This window comes from Anopheles cruzii, chromosome 3 (assembly GCF_943734635.1).
Source record: "Anopheles cruzii chromosome 3, idAnoCruzAS_RS32_06, whole genome shotgun sequence".
NCBI classification, from domain to species: Eukaryota; Metazoa; Arthropoda; class Insecta; order Diptera; family Culicidae; genus Anopheles; species Anopheles cruzii.
Genome location: NC_069145.1, coordinates 75,631,744 through 75,649,018, shown reverse-complemented (window position 1 = coordinate 75,649,018; position 17,275 = coordinate 75,631,744). Strand labels below are relative to the sequence as shown.

The window sequence follows — 17,275 nt, the reverse complement described above, 5'->3', positions numbered from 1 at the left end:
CTGCTTGCCTGTTGTGTAATGGCCTCTGCGTAGCCGGGCGACTACCACCGTGACCTTTTTTACCACTGCCGTTGTTCGTCCACCGACGGACGACGGACACACTCTTCGCACTGCGTATTCACACCAAACACCACCCTTTTGCGTTCAGCCAATCGTTCGTTCTCTTTCACTCCCGTATACGCTGTCTCGCGCCTCTCAGCCGTGAGCGCCGCTCCCCGAAAGGTTGTGTGCGGTTGTGTGTGTGCGTTTACTGCTTCCGATAGCGACGATTTCTCTATCACTTGGCCACTATCAGCACACACCACACGCGCCACTGATCGACGTGGTTGACAGTTTTCGATTAACCAGCGTTACCAGACACAGTAGGCGTTTGTGTTTCCTGCAAACCAAAGAAATACTGGTTAATTCACACGACCCGGGGTACGCTGAACAACACGCAGTCACAGCCAACTGCCTGCCTGCCAACCAGCTGGACGGACGGCGGAACCCTTTCCCTATAATGAATAATTCGATCTCTCTCATACACATTCACCAACCACCACCACCATCACTCACTAGAGCTGAGTTCCTTGTCGTGCGTACATTTGCTTTAGATTTTGCACCGAATGCCCATGTTGGGCTGAAAGTGTTGGTTTCGAGTTACGCGCGGAGAGCGCCCACTTTTTCGTCGACGGGTAGCGTGCTCTTCTACTTCTTCTTTCCCCTGTTTCTGCGTTCATTTTTCACGAAAAGCTAGGCCAAAAAAACCCTTCTTGCAGCTACCTCGCGCGTCCCGTGGCGTGTTTTTCCACTTGGCAACGATCGATACTTACTTGCTGCAGATGAATTGGTAACAATATTCCCGTTCCGTGCTCGAAATACTCGCAATAATTAGGATTTATTAAAGCTCTTCACTCTGGCTGGCAGCTCTATGCTGAGCTCCTCTATCTTTCACCACGCAGTGTTCGAGAAAAGACTCGATACGACTCGCATAGGAAAACTGACTCTGTGTGAAGAGCGCCATCTGTTGAAACAAATTCAAACTAACTTTCCACGTTGACGTTCGAACTCAAGGTTGCTACAACCAGCAGCTGGCGTTAAAATCTATTTGTTCGCTTCAAACCATGAATCAAGCAGGCGATGCGGGTTAACTTTTGGTTTTGAGTATTTAACCTTTTCAAATAAAGTATTATGCAAAAGAAACCTTTTTTACGTTTAGAATGCCCAACCGTTTAAACTCGTGCTGGTCTAATTACGGTGTGTGACAGTTTGACGATGCGGCCAACTTTTTGACAACCCGCCCAATCCGTCCGTTGACGGTGGCGTTTTTCTCTGGGTTGGCCGACCAAAAAGCGCTAAAGCTGTTCACAGGCAAATTAAAAAACGCATCAGCGTCGTAAACCGGTAATTTACTTGTTTCTATTGTGCGGCGTCACAAGCAGCAACAAGACTCTGCATCGGCCCGTCCAACACCCGCTGTATCACGATGGCCGAAGCGACTATTTCGACCGATGAGCTTGAATATGCCGGCTCAATGCTGGAACATCACGAGATTGTTGACGCATCCCAACCCGGTCTGTTGGAGGTAAGAAATGGGGACGCGCCGACCGTAGCCTGCCCACTGGAGGTGTGTGGGGGGTTAATACGGCTATGGCAAAAGACTGTTTACCGACCGTGTCGTGTTCATAACCTCGCTCGCTTTGTTCTCGGTTCGTCGGATCGTCGGATCGTGCAGCTGATGGGTGTTTCGCAGGCCGGAACACCGACGGCTAGTGGGAAAGGCGAATTCGACTATCAACCCCTGTCCAGCTTATCGATGGGACTGAAAGAACTGCACCAGCTGTCCACGGTTAACAAAATGCCGATACCGCCCGAGATTATGGAACACTTTAACCGTGAGTAACGAAACCGGCCCGGGAACGAATGACGAATGATCACACTCTCGCTCCTTCTCGCCCAGCAGATGTACAGAGTCACTGCATGATGGGACTGTTTGCCGAGATTGGCCGAGCGTGGTTAACGATCGATACAGAAATCTACGTAAGTACCGATGGCCAACAACCCGCGATGCGTGAAGTGCCACAATTTCACCCTTGTTTTCTCTCCTCCGTCGCAGATCTGGACCTACGAGAATGCTCGCGACGTAGCCTACTTTGACGGGCTGGACAAAGTGATTATCAGCGTGGGGTTGGTGACCCCGCGCCCAGGTGTATTTAAGCCCGAAGTGAAGTACCTTCTCGTACTGACCACACCGTACGAGATCGTGGTGCTGGGAGTGATGTTCAACGAGATTATTACCGGCACACCGAACCGAACGGGGTCCGGCCGCACTGTCAACGTGGGCGAAGAGATGCAACTGATGAGCTCACCGATCTTTGTGCTCAGCACCGACAATGTGGGCATCATGTGCGTACACGGTACCGACGATGGCCGCATCTTTCTCGGTGGCTGCGATGGGAGCCTCTACGAGATTTGCTACCAGGCGGAATCGAACTGGTTCACGAAGCAGTGCCGCAAAGTGAACCACTCGCAGGGTCTCATCTCGAACCTGGTGCCGGGAATATTCAAGTTCTTCTCCGACAAGGATTCGGTGGACAAGATCGCGATCGACAACTCACGCCACCTGCTGTACGTGCTGATGACGAAAGGCACGATCGAGGCGTGGGATATCGGACCGGAGGCGGGCGGCGGCGTGAGGCGTTTGGCACGGCTCACGTTCAAAGACATCATCACCAGTGCGCAGATGATTTTGCGTTCCGACGACTCGTCCATCTACGAACCGATCACGGCCATCTGTGCGCTCACGGTGACCGATTCGTCCTGTTTGCACTTGGTGGCCGTCTCCAAAAACGGCATCCGGTTCTACTTCTCCACCGTGTCGCTCTACAATCAGGCGTCCTACATGCGTCAGCAGCAACTGTCCTACCAACAGCGACAGCACCAGCAACAGATGCAACAATTGCAGCAACTGCAGCAGCTGCAGCAACCACAACAATCACAACTGCACGAACCGATGCCACCGGTTAACTATTTCGATCACCAACCGAGCGATCGTCCGCAGGGCCTGTATCTGATGCACGTGCGACTTCCGCTGACGACGGCCACCGGGGTGCGACCGAACGCCAAGAAGTCGGTGCACGCGGCACACTCTATCGGTGGGGCACTGTTCATGGTTACCTCGCCGCAGCAGGACCAGGACGCTCTGTGGATGGTCAACTCGGAACCGTTCCTAACGCAACCGCATTTTATCGAATCGGAATCGACGCTTCCACTGGACGGACAAGTGCTGGCGGTCGCCAACGTAAAGCAACACGATCGCGTTTCGATCGAAACGCCTCTCCGGACGGCGCAGATTCCTCGGAAGGTGGCACTGCTGACGAACCAGGGTGTGCACATTGTGTCCGTGTTGCGCGCGGTCGATATCCTGCAGCAGCTGCTGCTTACCTGCCGTGGGCCACACAACGACGCCGTGAAGGCATACTTTGAGATACAGACCGAAGCGGAAGCGTGCGCTACGGCCGTACTGCTCGCTTGCCTCGAATCGTTCCGTGGCACCGAGTTGGGCGATTGGGCCACGCAGGCCTTTGTGCTGTACGGTGGAGAACCGTACTATGAAACCTATCACCCGGGAAGCGGTGCCACTAGTGGAATGGTTGGCCCAGCAATTACCCAGAGGCCGCTCGCATTTGGGTCGTCCACTGGTAGCGCAGGGTATGGGATGGATCCACTGGCCACACCGCAATCGGCCGTGGTTGGAGGGCGAATGTACATGTCCACACCGTACACAGTAGCACCGGTGGGCCGTGGGCCTCTACAATATCTACAGCAACATCAGCAGCAACACCAGCAGCAACCACTACAGCCACACGGTCCCTTCTCTCCACCGTCCGGATATGTTCCGTCGTCGGTGAACACGAGCTTCAACAACAACAACCTATTGCCGACGGATGCACCCACCTTACGGTACTCGGCCAAACACGCCGGTCTGTATCTGCACGTTTGTCGCGTGCTGCGGTGCGTCTGGCGCCGCAAGTGTACCGACGAGCGACTTCACTCGACGATCGGACTGCTCGATTTGGGTGTGGTGTTGGAAGATCTGTTCGCCATCCGAAGCTTCTTCGAGTCGGTGGGCACGATTAGGGGCGCTTTGTCTGGGTTCACAGGAGCGCGTAACACGCTGGCGTCGTCCACCGTCATCGGACCACACACCAACCCGGCGGCGGCGGGTTTGTTACTGCAATCACCGGCTCTGGGCAGCGCCGCTGGTGCGTATGGTGGCGGCTTGCTGATGCCCCAACCGTACGGTGGCGCCGGAGGGGCCGGACCGGTTGTGCAACAACATACCACAGAGGAGGCATCGCGGGAAGAGAAGCGATCGTTGGATGCACTATCACGGTTGATAAGTAAGTACAGGCTCTCGGGGGGGATCAGACTTAGCAAACGAGTGACTAATGTCCCCTTCAATTCCAGAGCAAGCGTGCGAAGTGATCGGCCTGTGGAAGGTGATCTGCGAGCACCAGTGCCATCTGTTGTTGGGCCAACTGCTGCCGGAGCAGCAGGCCGCTATAAAGGCTTGCACCTTCCGCGATCTGATCGTGGCACGGCCCGGCGTTTGTGGGCTGCTGATCGTCACGCTGATCAACTCGTACCTGGCCGACAGTGCCAGCATCGGTTCGATCTCGTCCAAGTTGCGCGAAGTCTGCCCGACTCTGTACCGCCACGAGGATGCCGTTTCGCACAAGGCCACGGAAGTGTTGCTCCAGACACGCGACTGGACCGATCGGGAGCGCAAAGAGGAACGTCTCCAGATGGCACTGCAGTTGTGCAAAAGTGCAGCCCCCAACCTGCCGCTGGACACGCTCTGCCAGAAGTTTACGGCGGCCGGGTTCTACACCGGGGTCATCGAGCTGTGTTCGGTTTGTGCGGCAAAAAAGGACCCCAACGAGACGGCGCTACACTTTTACCAGAACGACAATCCGGAAGGTTTCGTGGCGTACCAGAACCGCATGCAGTGCTACGGCGAGGTCAAGCGTATGCTGGATCTGGTGTACGAAACGAACGAAGCTGGACCGCCTGGTGGAACCGAGGCAACGAGGTACCCTGAGCCACACCAGGGTGCGGATGATACTCGCGCACTGGTCGGCAGCAAGTTCCAAACGGTTACGGCCATCATTGCGCAAGCGTTGCAAAACACCGATCAGCTGCTGCACGTGGCCATTTACGAGTGGCTCCTGGCGCAGAAGCTTCACTCGGAGCTGCTCGAGATTGCGGAACCGTCGCTCGGTGTGTTTCTGAGCCGATCGATGGCACACGCCCCGGACAGTCTGCTGCTGGCGGATCTGCTGTGGAAGTATCACGAGCGCAACGGACAGCACACCCAGGCCGCACAGATCCTCGATAAGCTCGCTCACTTCCAGGGTGGCGACGGACTCGATCTTGGCAAGCGCATCGAGTATCTGGCCCGGGCCGTGATGTGCATGCGTAGCGAAGCGGTCGGCTTCTCGGCCCACAACGGTGTCCTGCTGAAGGAACTGGAGGACAAATTGGAGGTCGCACAAATCCAGCGACAGGTGAGCGACGCACTCACGATGCTGCTGGCCCGAACCTCGGACCCGGCCCTGGGAAGCGTTCGGGACGCCTTGCAGCAACTGAACGGCTCGCTGTACAACCTGACGCAGCTGTACTCGGAGTTTGCCGAACCGTACGACCTCTGGGAGTGTAAGCTGAAAATCCTGAACTGCTCGCACCACAACGATCCACTGCTGATCGAGTCCGTCTGGTCGCACATCCTCGATCGCGAGCTAGAGGTGCGCGACGGACCAGCCGAACGCTGCCGACGGATGCTGGCGAAGGTACAGAGTCTGGCCCTCGAGTACGACAGTTCGGGTCACTGCTTTCCGCTGGCCTTCATTGTCCGCGAGCTCGAAGTGCGCTGCTTCCGGTCGGGACTTTTCAATTCACCCGTTCCGGAGGCGCTGTTCGAGATGAACCTCGACGTCGACGATCTACTCAACATCTACTCCAGGTCAGTAGATGGTGGCCGTGGCGCGTGTGTTGGAATCCATCATGCGATAATCCGTTATTTCTATCCTCCCGCAGACTGGTGTCGATGAATGAACGCATCTGGGTGACGGAGGACGACGAACTGTACCTCATCCGATCGACGGCTGCACTCCTGGCCCTGATTGTCGCCCAACCGAAGCAGATACCGCTGAAGGAGCGCCGCAAGGTGATGGCCAAATCGCAGGACCTCATCTCGGCCGCTCTCAACATCCTCTACACGAAGCCGGACACGCAGCCACTGATCGAGTTACTGCGCGACACGCAAACGAAGCTGCAACGCGTTGTTTGAAGCACTGAACCCGCCACGGCAGGTCCAGTGGCCCCCTGTACTGCCAACACTTGTTAGAGAAACCGGAAAAATCGAGTCCATACACAGAAGGGGATGATTTTCCAATTCCGTTTCCTATTATTTCCGTACGATTGTGTCATTGGAAGTGTTATTTCGCATCGAAGAATAAACTAATTCATTCAACCCAACAACCGGGCTGTTCTTTCGGGCTCTGGGACATGAACCGGCTGTTTCATTATGAATAATGCTTGCCTTTATTTTCCTCCTAATGGACCGCTAGAAGTAGTGCTAATGTGTTTTTCTATTTCAAACTAATTTCCTCCACTTGCGGCCGGCCAATACTAACACCCGGTTCGTTTAAGACTACGAAGCTGCCCCCCGGGAACTGGGCCAACCGATTGGGTGGATGAGCGCGCACCACAACACTTTTATCGGACCAGTCTCTTGCCAAACGGCGAGCCGCCAACACAAACCCCGGAAAGATTTTGTAAAGTCTCATGAATCTCTGGAAGAGTTGTCCATCTCGGCACTACATTTTTTGTTTTCGAATGACGCGAAGTTGATTGATGAGCAATTTCCCGCGGCCCCTATACATTTTGCCTACTCCCGATGGTAAACTATATCAAAACGTTCAACGTTGCAAAAGAAAAACAAAACTATCGGAGCGCAGAAGAAACAAGGGAAGGAAAAAAATACGGCGATAAGGCGGTTAGTCTTTGCGCCGCGGTAAGATTGTATAGCTTATGTGTCTTTTTTCACTACTTTCCGCTGCTCCGACGATCTACTTCTAGACGATGGTCTATATTTACAAAGAAAACTGGGGCCCCCCCGTCTAACTAGGCAGCGGCCTCTTCATCGTGTTGCGGCCGAGCCGGGGCCATGGAACGCTTTGACTACGAAGAATCCGACGATCGTGGCCGCCGCTATGCCGAGGCCAGCCTTCCACCACAGCAGTGGATCGCTCGACACCAATCCGAACTGTTTGAGATGGCTGCAAAGAATGGAATGGAGCGTGAAAGTTAGTCAGCCCTGCGGTTTGTGGGAAGCCCAAACAATTATCGTTAATAATGCAAGTGTACAGGCACTAGCTACGGAACTTAGGGTTAGATACATGCACCGGAAAGAACTCTAGAAGCATCATGTTTACATGCATGTTTCAAGAGATTCCTGAAACGGAAGAAAGCCAAATCTATGGATAACGTAAATACATTATTAGTATGCATAGGAAATGGTTATTAGTCACACAAAGTTAAAAAAGAAAAAGTGCTACGGTTAAACTGATCCGAAACATTCAGGCGTGCAGATATTAGATTGGCTTTGGAGCACGCCGCATGCCAAAGAACCAGAAACAGACTAAACTTACGTTGTTTCCCACAGCTGTACCAATCTATGTTTATAAAACAGAATCCAGGCCGCTTGGAATCGACTGAATGTGACAAAAACACGGGAAAGAAAGATTAACGGAGGAAAAACAGCGAAATGGGGGAAGTAATTTATCAGTGTGTCAGGTGTTGTGGCCAAATAGCTTCGAACATTAACTAAATTATGGAACGGAAATATTCTGTACACGAATTTTACCGGTGAAGCATTGCTACGGGTTATTTGTTCGAGTTTCGCTCCTAAAGTGGTAAAGTTATTGGAGAAACTTGTGGCCAATCCGTTAGTTCTTTGTATTGATAGCCTTCAGTGGTTCACACCTTGGGCCATTAGTTTTGCGCCAAAACTAATTTTAATGTAAATGTTGGCAATCGTTCTTCGACGAATGGTTGCTGTTTTCAGAAAGTGTTGCTTTTCATCAAAAATCGTAACCGTCCGGATGAACCCTCCCCTTTGGCACTTGAAACAACCCACGGATATACTCACGGAAAGGCTGCCATCGTGGCCAGCTTGGTGTACACGTCCTTCTTGTTGTGCTTCACGCTGAAAAACTGTGGCTGCAGCAGCTTGTACTTGTGGCAAAAGTCGGGCGGCTGGAGCAGATAGTCCTGGCGGGCCTCCTCCCGGTCCGCCTTGGTGCCCACGATCAGGACCGGGATTTTGCTTTCGGCAAAGTACTTGATGTATATCCGTGCGATGTACTCGAACGATTTCGGGTTGCCGATGTCGTACACGAGGCAAGCGACGTCACAGTTCACTTCACCCGGCTGCAGCGGATCGAGTACGAGGCGGGCGTCTACGTCCCGCAGCACCAGGTACTTTTCCTGCCCGTAAACCTGCACCGTGTTGATCGCGTACCGGTTGCTGTGGCGGATGTCGCGATCGGTGAGCCGCTTCATGTCCTGCGCCAGAAACGCCCGACAGAAGGTGGTTTTGGCCGCATCTTTTGGACCGATCACGTGGCACATGTACACGGACCGGCTGTTCTGTTTCTTCGCCAGATCGATGCGCCGCTCGCGGGTAATGTGAATGGCCGCCAGTTGCGATTCGTTCTCGTGCACATTGAAGCCCAGGTACGCGAGATACTCGAGCGTTTTGTTGACGTCCACGAGCGTCATGAGGCTCCAGCGGCAGAGCCAACCGTGCAGCGTTGGCCACCCGTTCTCGTTCGTCGCAATCGTTCGCTTGATGTCGGTCGAGAACGGTGGACAGGGGCAGGCACTGAACAGCTTCTGAAACTCTTCCGGCGATAGGGCACCGTCCCCGTCGCGATCGCTTCGTTCGAACACCGAGATCAAAAACTGCTGGCCACGGTGTGACAGTTCCGTGCTGCTGCCGGGTGGCAGCTTCAACGTGGGATGCAGATATTCGTCGCTCATTTCGAGGTTCTCGTTGTACCCGAAGCGGCGCAGTACGGCCCAGGTGGTTTCGTTCCGGCCACGCTGGATAAACAGACAGTGCAGGAACAGGAAACCGCTCAGTGTGACCGAATCGTTCCGTATACCGTCCGGGGTGTTTTTCATCAGAACCGCCTTCACCTCATCCAGCACCTGTGGCTGGAGCGGTGCATTGAAGCACCGCCGCTGGAAGTGGTTCAGTTCGTAGTCATTAAGCAGCCCATCGCCATCGATGTCGCACACCTTGAAGATACGGACGAGTGCTTTCTTGCACGATTCCGTTAGCTGTGGGCCAAAGGAAACAACAAATTAACAAACTAAGAAGATTGGTCACCGATGGGCCACTCACATCCTGTTCGTCCATGACGTAGAGCGGCGCGGTCGGATGCAGAACCGCTTTCTGCGCGTAGTAGAACATTTCCGAGATGTTGTGTAGCGTTTTGGCCGAACATTCGACACAGCTCTCCACTTCCGGGTATTCTTCCATAATTGATAACACGTGCTGTGAAAGGGCGGCGGGGAAGGTCCATTGGTCATTTGTGTTGTCGGAAGCACACACCCATATGCCAAAAACTCACATCGATCGTAGAGAAATCGACGAGATCGATTTTGTTGCCCACAAGTACCACCGGTTTGCGCTCCAATTCGGAACACTTCTGTACCAACGGAAGCCAGCGATCGGTGATACCGTCCAGTGTTTCCTCACACTCCACCGAGTAGACAATGCAGACGACGTGCGCCTTCCGGATTTCCTCGGCCAACGCTTCATCCGTTTGTTCCGCCGCTAAAAGGGGTGGCGCGAAACGTTACATCAAACGACCATAGTAAGCGGCACGGATGCTTACCCGAATAGTCGACGATGTTGGTTGGCACCTGTTCCGGTGTCACGTCCGCCGGGATGGTGATTTCTTCCGCTTTCGGTGGCACATCTTCCGGAAACTCTTCGCTGACCAGCGACAGGATGAGTGACGTTTTGCCGACGCCCTGGTCGCCGATCAGCAGTATCCGAACGTGTCGCCGTGGCGACCCGGTCCAAGCAACCATCGCTACGCTTTTCACGGCCTTCTTTTGCTGCCACTTCCGTACGCCGGTTAAACATCAACCGGTTGTGGGGCCGGTGGGTTGAGAATTCGTTCGGTCGCTTCTGCGACCAAACACAGCGACACCGTAGTCACGATACCTTGAAGCCCGCGAGGCACACGTTTTCCGTTTGCCTGACTCACGGGCACAACGCAACGACAGCTTACACAATCGATTCGCGAATAAAGTTCACAGTTTGGGGTGAATGTGCGCGGTGCGCTGGGATGTGCACACCGTTTTTTTTGCTTCTTTACCCTCTCACCGTCGCAGCAACGGTTCTTTCTCGAAGCCTTTCTGTTTTCTCGATGCCTGGGCGCCCGCAGCACCAAGCGTTGCTATCTCTGCAGTGCCAAGAAAACAGTTATTTTCCCATCGAAGCACCCCGGGGGGTGGCCCGGCCGATCATCAACGCTGGTGCGTCAGAACCGAGGGGCCCGATGACCCCGTGCATCTTGGAGCGAACGAACGAACGAACACAGAATCACTGGTCACGGTAGTGCGATTTTACTGATTGCCGCACGGATAAGGAGCAGCACCGATTATCGGACAAAACCACGTTGAACTACGGACACCGTTCTGGCCCACCACCATCAAAGTAACCGAGTTGCGAAAGCCGGCGTGAAAAGGGTTCGTCTCCGGCAATGCGGCTTCAGGTTTTCACTTGCTGGCGTCGGAGCCGACAGAAACTCCCCCGCCAAGTATTTTCCACGCTTTACTTTGGATTGTTATTCTCCTGCTCTACTGGGCATTACGAAACCACACGAAAGCAGGAACGCAATGACGTCCCGTGAGGATAAACACGCGCGAGAGCAGGAGAGCGTGCCCTTGTCAGAAAGAGACGGTACGTTTTGACAGCCACCGTGCGCGTAGCTGGTGCCGATGGTCCCGGTTTTGGCGGTTTAGCGATGGCGCCAAGTTCTTTTGATGAAATTAATTGGGTTCAAATAGCGGGACGTTATCAGGAGCCAATTTACCACCTACTTACCCTTTGAATTACGGAGACGAAAGAAAGGAAGCCAAACACAGGATCCACAGGCATGTTGTTTCAATCGCCAACCGCTGTGCGTTGCTCGTTACTCTGTAGCTTTATTATTCATATTTTTCATCCCGTTAAAATCCGTTATCTTCATTTTACCTCTAAACTGCGTTACCTGTCGTGTATTCTGTCCGTATGCCCTGCGACACGGCCCTCCCCATCTGTTTTATGCTAGTTCCGCACACCATAGACGCGACCGAAATGCTATATTGCTGAGCCCTCGATAAGATTGCCGCTCTTCGGAGTGCCAGTTTCTTCAAACCCCACGTGCCCGGGGTGCCTCTGTCTAGCAGCGAAAGCATACTGACTGTTCGTTATAGTTTAATAAACTGATCGCTATCGTTTACGCTTGATCGGTTGGTTTTGCGGTAGGAATTTTCTCGTGTGTGTTCTGTGTGATTGGTTGGGTCGGGTGTAGATAATTACTGGGGCTAATAAGGAGCCTGCTTACATAGGTTCATACACTTTGGCTCTTTTGCTGCTTTGCTTTTGTAGTTTTTTACTTGCTTCGTTACACCTATCGGAATCAGTGCCAAAGTGTAAGTTAATCGCCACTCTTCTCTGCTAACGGGTAATTCTAGTTCCTGGCATGTTCCACTCCATAACCTTCGGCAACGCAAGATGAACGAATACGAGATCGGACGAGGCAATCAGACACGAGTGCCTCGCGAAAGATGGACCAGCATAGCTTTATAATCGGCAGCAAAGTCCTAAGCCTCCACATTAATCCGCCTAAGCCTACTAGACCGTTTAAAAGACTTACCAATGGTTCAACGAAAGCCGCCCAAATGCCTCGTCCCCCACTCAGAAGCCAAGATGAAAAGTGTGACCCGAAGTAGTTGAAGCCGGAAGTAGTTCCAATGGTGCATATACTGTTCTGTGTGTGTGTGTCGATTATTCAGTTTTACTGTCGGGTGAAACATTTAAACCTTCGATGTCACGATAAAGGATGACACAAATGTCGGATGCATTATGAACGGTAGGGGCGCAACTGAATGCGGCCCGTTTGCACACTAATGTGCGACAACTGTTGAATGTATGGCGAATGCGATGCGGGGTGTTCCTGTGTTTGATTTCGAGGATTCGAACATTGAGCATTGTCGGCACGGTCGGCACGGCCAATCATGCTTGCTTGTAGCAGAGTGTAATAATAATAGTACCACATACGGTAAAGTGGTTTTCAGTACACGGCACACGCCACACGACGCTAGTTATTCAAATAGGAAACGGGCTTCCCTCATTCTACATGGTCAGTGGTCCTTGCGCGGCTCGCTAGCGGGATTTCGCTTAATTCTACCACAAATTGTACAGCGGACATTCGTCGTTTCGATGCTTCTCCCTCCGTTTGTTTTATTCATAATCCCCCCGTGCTTAACGAGTTGTTTTTGTATGCTCGGTACATGAAGTTAGCACAAATTTAGTACAAATAGATTTATCACATCTTCCAGTGTTTGCCCGGGTCAGTTCGTCGAGTGCATGGTCGACCCCGGCGGACCCGCCAGAGCGGTGCCGTGGTTCCGCGGGCTGCACTCTACCATTCATTCGATACAGTTCTACACCACCTTTAGCAGCGTCCGAGGGTTTATATTTTATTATATTTACATTCCTATCTGGTTGGCTGGCATGCTGGCAAGCAAGTGTCTTACACCCCACCCCCTTAAACACACGGAAGGATCGGCCTAGCGCGCCTGTGGTACTGCATTGATCGGATGCATTGATCGGTACTGCATTGAAGCCGGTTTCTGGTTGGTTGCAGCCTTTTTTTGGTACCAGTTTTGGGTCACTGCCTAGTTGTTCCCTAGTTTTGCAAATCCATCGCAGCGGCACTTCACAAAAAAAGAACTACACATTTCACCCAGTCAGGGAATGAAGCTGAAACAAAAGCTAGCGAGATATAGCGAACGGAACTCCGAATTGCGATTAACCTTGAGTGTACTTTCGCTCCGAATGATCGATGCGCGCCGGCACTGCTACCTCAGGCCTGTTTAATCTACTGAGATCGTTTTTCTCTGTTTGACTTTTGGTAGGATGTTGTGCCGTGTGTAATGATTGCCCTAAGATTGCCATCATCTCAGAGTTTTGTCTCATTGCGCATCATCTCGTTAAAGTCGTTCGTAACTTTCGGTGCGCTTACTTTGTTTTTCTCTTTTCGGCTATAGAGGCTGATACGGTTAGCAGAGCAGAGGTGGAGAGTTAAGGAATGGTGCATATGGCGTACACTATTTCATATTTATTTCGCTCCACAGACACACACGCACGCACAAGCACACATACAAACCCACACACACACACACGCACGCCTCATCCAGTCGGTCACACACACAGGGAACGTGCTCGGGCACGCTCGACGAAGTACAGCATTTGTATTTTATTGTGTTCCATTTAGCTCGCTAATAAGTAGGCTTCGTGTATGCTACTATCCCTAATATATGTCGCCGCCGCGTACTAACATGCACAATCCATAATATTTTTTGTTGCTTCTTCCCGCCGCTTCTTTCGGTTTTGAACCACTTTTTCCGTTTAACTTATCGCTTAATCGCTTCTCACGTTTGCCCTACGCTACGGGTATGTATAACTAAATTGAAGGAATTTCACATACGACTCCTGTAGAATGTACGTCGATACGACTGTCGAGGGCACTGTACTGTGTACTAGGCTGCTCGCGTGCATGCAAATGATTGGTGGTTTCGATGGGTGAACTGTAACCTTAATCTAACCACAGCACACCGCAGGCTGGTGGCAGGTTTGGTCGCTTCTCGATTTAGGCGGCGGAAATGAACGAGAAGCACAGATCGGGCAGAAGAGTGTGGTTGAGTTTTGCATTGGGATGGTCCTCTTCTTAGTAACCGAGTTTGGATATTCGATATCTACGAAATCTGATAGCGCCACGTATTCGTTTCGTCGACTTAATGCTACTTCCTGAACCATTACTACAAGTGAACCGTGTGTGCAGAACACGGCACGTCGGAGAAATAGGATTCCGGAGATGCTCCCTCTCCCTTTGCCCTCTTTCTTAATCAGTAGCCTCATACGGTTCGATTCTTTCACTAGTCGTCGGAAGAAGCTCCGCTGCATCAGGCTCGTCGGTGGAAGTGGAGTTGACCAAGTTCATCAGCATCAGCGGGTCTGATTGGCCGGCTGTCAGTGGCCGGTGGTGATACGACGCGTGGTGGCTCGGTGGAGGCGAACCGGCCGCTGACAGATCCGGATCGTCATCTCGCCCTGCCGCGGCCGCCGCCGTCGCCGAAGACTGTTCCGTTCGATTGCTGCTGCGACGGCGCTGTGCCACCATTTCTTCCAGCGCCTCCAGCTCTTCGTCGTTTTCTCGCGCCTCTTCGGCGTCGTCCAGATGGCCCCCGAACATCCCACCGTCCATGCTGTTGACACTGATTCCGGATGTTTCCATTATTACCGGCATCGTCGCAAGGATCGATTCCGTATCGGCTACCTGCCATCCTCGTTCCAAACCTGGTCAGAGAGTGCGCGGGCACGCGTGTGTGTCAGAGAGACATAGAGAGAGAAACGTAACGAAGCATTAGTGGCATGTTATCGGTAGCTTAAAGGGTAATAGAAGAAAATAATCATATTATCACATAGAACATCAACCCGTAAAACGCTCGCACTCGGCGTAAACGAAAGGTACCTGGTTGTTCGGAGTTAGATTAAAATAAACATTTCTACTAATTAAAAAGAAAACCACTTAAACCGGAAACACAAATACAAACGAAAGGGCAAGAGATAGAACAGAAAAAGAGACCACGAGACACAACAATGGCGGCGATGAGGCAGAGAACACAAAAACGGGACAAAATCGAACAAACGTGGGACAAACAGAACAAGAACCAACCGATAAGGAAAGTAAAACGGAATAGATCAAAACACAAAACCATATAACGAAGGACAAACACATGACGGCGACGCACCTGAAGGGGGGCGGGTGCCGCCGCTAAACGGGTAAGTGAACCAAAGAACAAAATGATTGCAAAAGAATACATAAAAAATATTCATACTCTTGTATTTCTCGTAATATTTCCTGGCATTTCCCTGGTGCTATATGATAAGCTTACACAAGACGAAATGATGTGGACCCCTCCCGTGAGAGGGCGCTCCGGGCGCCACTATATGATCGATATCTGTCTGTTTCGTTTTTCGTTTTCGGTATCGCTTTTCCTAGGTTCCATTTATTTACTCTTTCTGTTGACACACATCATCCGCCTGTAATCCGTGCACTGGCCGCCGCCTGCACTGCTTTTGCGCCGTGTACTACAAATATATTTGGGATGTCGACACCTGGTCGTGTTATCATTCGTGTTATCGTTCCATTTATTTGTCACTTTTTTCTCCGTTACATACAAGATTCGCTTTTCTCCGTATCACGCGCACCGTGTGCTGAATATGAACGCCGATTGACCGGTCGTCAAAATGATACCGTATACTAGAAGCAGCTATTGTTTCGCTGCACGCTGCACAACACGCGATCGATGTGCATTTTGTTTCCCCCCTACAGCGCGCGTAGCTTGTGGCACACGGTACTACACATTTATATACTTTATAGATAGTATATAAATGTGTATATATACGCTCTGTATTTGCTAACTTTCTTCTCCTAATCAATCTCGTTACGTTTGGCCACAAGCCACACACAGACAGGGGGAATGTGAGACCATTTTGGTTGCCGTTGGGGTTTCTTTCCGAATAGAATTGCATTGGACTCGGCACGGGAAACGGCACAACGCGAAAAGGGGAAGATTTTTTGGAAGAGATTTCGTTCTTTCGGAGTGTCGGCAGAGCAAGGCCGAACGGCTGTTGCTCAGTCAGTCTATTGTTATGCGTCCGTCGGTCGGTTCTGTCCTTCGTGGGGACGGGACGTTTTGTTGCTCTCTTTCGCGGGGGAAAGTGAACCAAAACTGGAGCGCTTATCGGGCCACACTTATCGTTCGCTAAGTCACAGAGCAACAAACTATTGCCAAGGAGATAGGACCCATGCAACAGAGCGGCGCGCGCGATCGGCCACTTCCGTACGGCGCTCCGTCTGCCCTGCGGTGTTGCGCTTTACGTATGCACATTATGGTAATCGTTCGAGTGCTGAGTTTCGTGTGAGTGTGTGGTGACGGTGTTTATATTAACATTCGTGGACGTTAATTGTTTAAGAAAAAAAAAAACGATAGAGAATGGCATGTTGTGCACACTGTTTAGTGCTGTTGCGTGTGGGTTGAAATATAAGAGAAAAATAAATGAAGACAGCTAGAGAAACTTAGGCACGATGAAACGAGGCGTTACGGTACTCTATAATTAAATATGATATTTTATGAAAAAATAAACATAACATTGCCGGGCCCGGGCTGGGCCGGGCGGTTGCGGTTCTTGGTTGATGAAGAGCAAACCAAACCTATGCGGTTTACATACACTAAACCAGGAGAGGGAATATGCTGGAACCCTGCTGGGTAGGATGAGGCTGATACACACAAATATGAACGATGCGACGATAATGCGATGACGATGACGATAAGTGAGAAGTAGTATATAGAGACGAAACACGAAACATAGGGGGGCACAGGCAGCAATGTTAAAAAAGGTCAAAGAAGGAGAAATGTCTACTAACTGGCCGAGTGTACAGGAACATGGTGGTGTAGGTGGTTGGCTTTGGCCGATAACGATGCAGCCGCCGACGCGGTGAGCGGATCGGACATGGACCCGATCGCGGCCCCAATATCACCCGTCACCGAGCCAGAGGACGTCAGGGCCGTGGCCGACTGTACCTTGCTGGCGGCCCCGTGCATCTTCAGCTGATGGTTCCGCAGCGTGTCCTCTATCATTGTAGCTATTTTGTCACGATCGACCTACAACGAAACACACGGCAGAAGAATGGATGGCAACACGAAGAAAGGGAAAAGAGTGATCAAAAATGAATTAATATCCGGGAAATGGCCCAATCGGACTGAAAAAAATATTTTATGTCTATCGAAACACGTTGGCCATAGTTACTTCATGAATGAATCCTAAGTGTACTAGCTCGTGCGAAAGCGTTACGGCTGAATCGTCCGGCGAGATGGG

The 17,275-nt window shown here is 51.7% G+C and overlaps 3 protein-coding genes across 5 annotated transcripts in view; 1 reads left to right on the top strand and 2 right to left on the bottom strand.

Moving 5' to 3' along the window:
• The first annotated feature begins 1,465 nt into the window (after positions 1-1,465).
• Positions 1,466-6,391, top strand: LOC128275710 (nuclear pore complex protein Nup154). The gene is made up of 6 exons (XM_053014303.1): positions 1,466-1,564; positions 1,715-1,874; positions 1,943-2,019; positions 2,096-4,382; positions 4,450-6,004; positions 6,079-6,391. Exons 1-6 carry the CDS (start codon positions 1,466-1,468, stop codon positions 6,329-6,331), a joined length of 4,431 nt encoding a protein of 1,476 aa, XP_052870263.1. The 3' UTR covers positions 6,332-6,391.
• Positions 6,392-6,584: 193 nt separating this feature from the next.
• Positions 6,585-10,926, bottom strand: LOC128275714 (mitochondrial Rho GTPase). Of its 3 annotated transcripts, none has more exons than XM_053014309.1 (6): positions 9,951-10,926; positions 9,684-9,889; positions 9,455-9,607; positions 8,195-9,390; positions 7,695-7,757; positions 6,585-7,322 (listed from the first exon to the last, which is right to left on the bottom strand). In XM_053014309.1, exons 1-6 carry the CDS (start codon positions 10,147-10,149, stop codon positions 7,184-7,186), a joined length of 1,956 nt encoding a protein of 651 aa, XP_052870269.1. In that variant the 5' UTR covers positions 10,150-10,926; the 3' UTR covers positions 6,585-7,183. The 3 variants fall into 3 exon arrangements, with proteins under 3 accessions (XP_052870269.1, XP_052870270.1, XP_052870271.1); XM_053014310.1 differs by having other exon boundaries at positions 7,707-7,757; XM_053014311.1 differs by lacking the exon at positions 7,695-7,757.
• A 2,735-nt stretch (positions 10,927-13,661) lies between these two features.
• Positions 13,662-17,275, bottom strand: part of LOC128271377 (nuclear receptor-binding protein homolog) — a 42,720-nt gene continuing 39,106 nt past the window's right edge. The window contains exons 9-11 of the mRNA XM_053008868.1: positions 17,207-17,275; positions 16,824-17,061; positions 13,662-14,689 (exon numbers count right to left, since the gene is read on the bottom strand). The exon at positions 17,207-17,275 is cut by the window's right edge and continues 51 nt beyond it. Coding sequence (XP_052864828.1) covers positions 14,235-14,689; positions 16,824-17,061; positions 17,207-17,275 — 762 coding nt within the window. The 3' untranslated portion in view covers positions 13,662-14,234. The remainder of the gene's footprint in view (positions 14,690-16,823; positions 17,062-17,206) is intronic.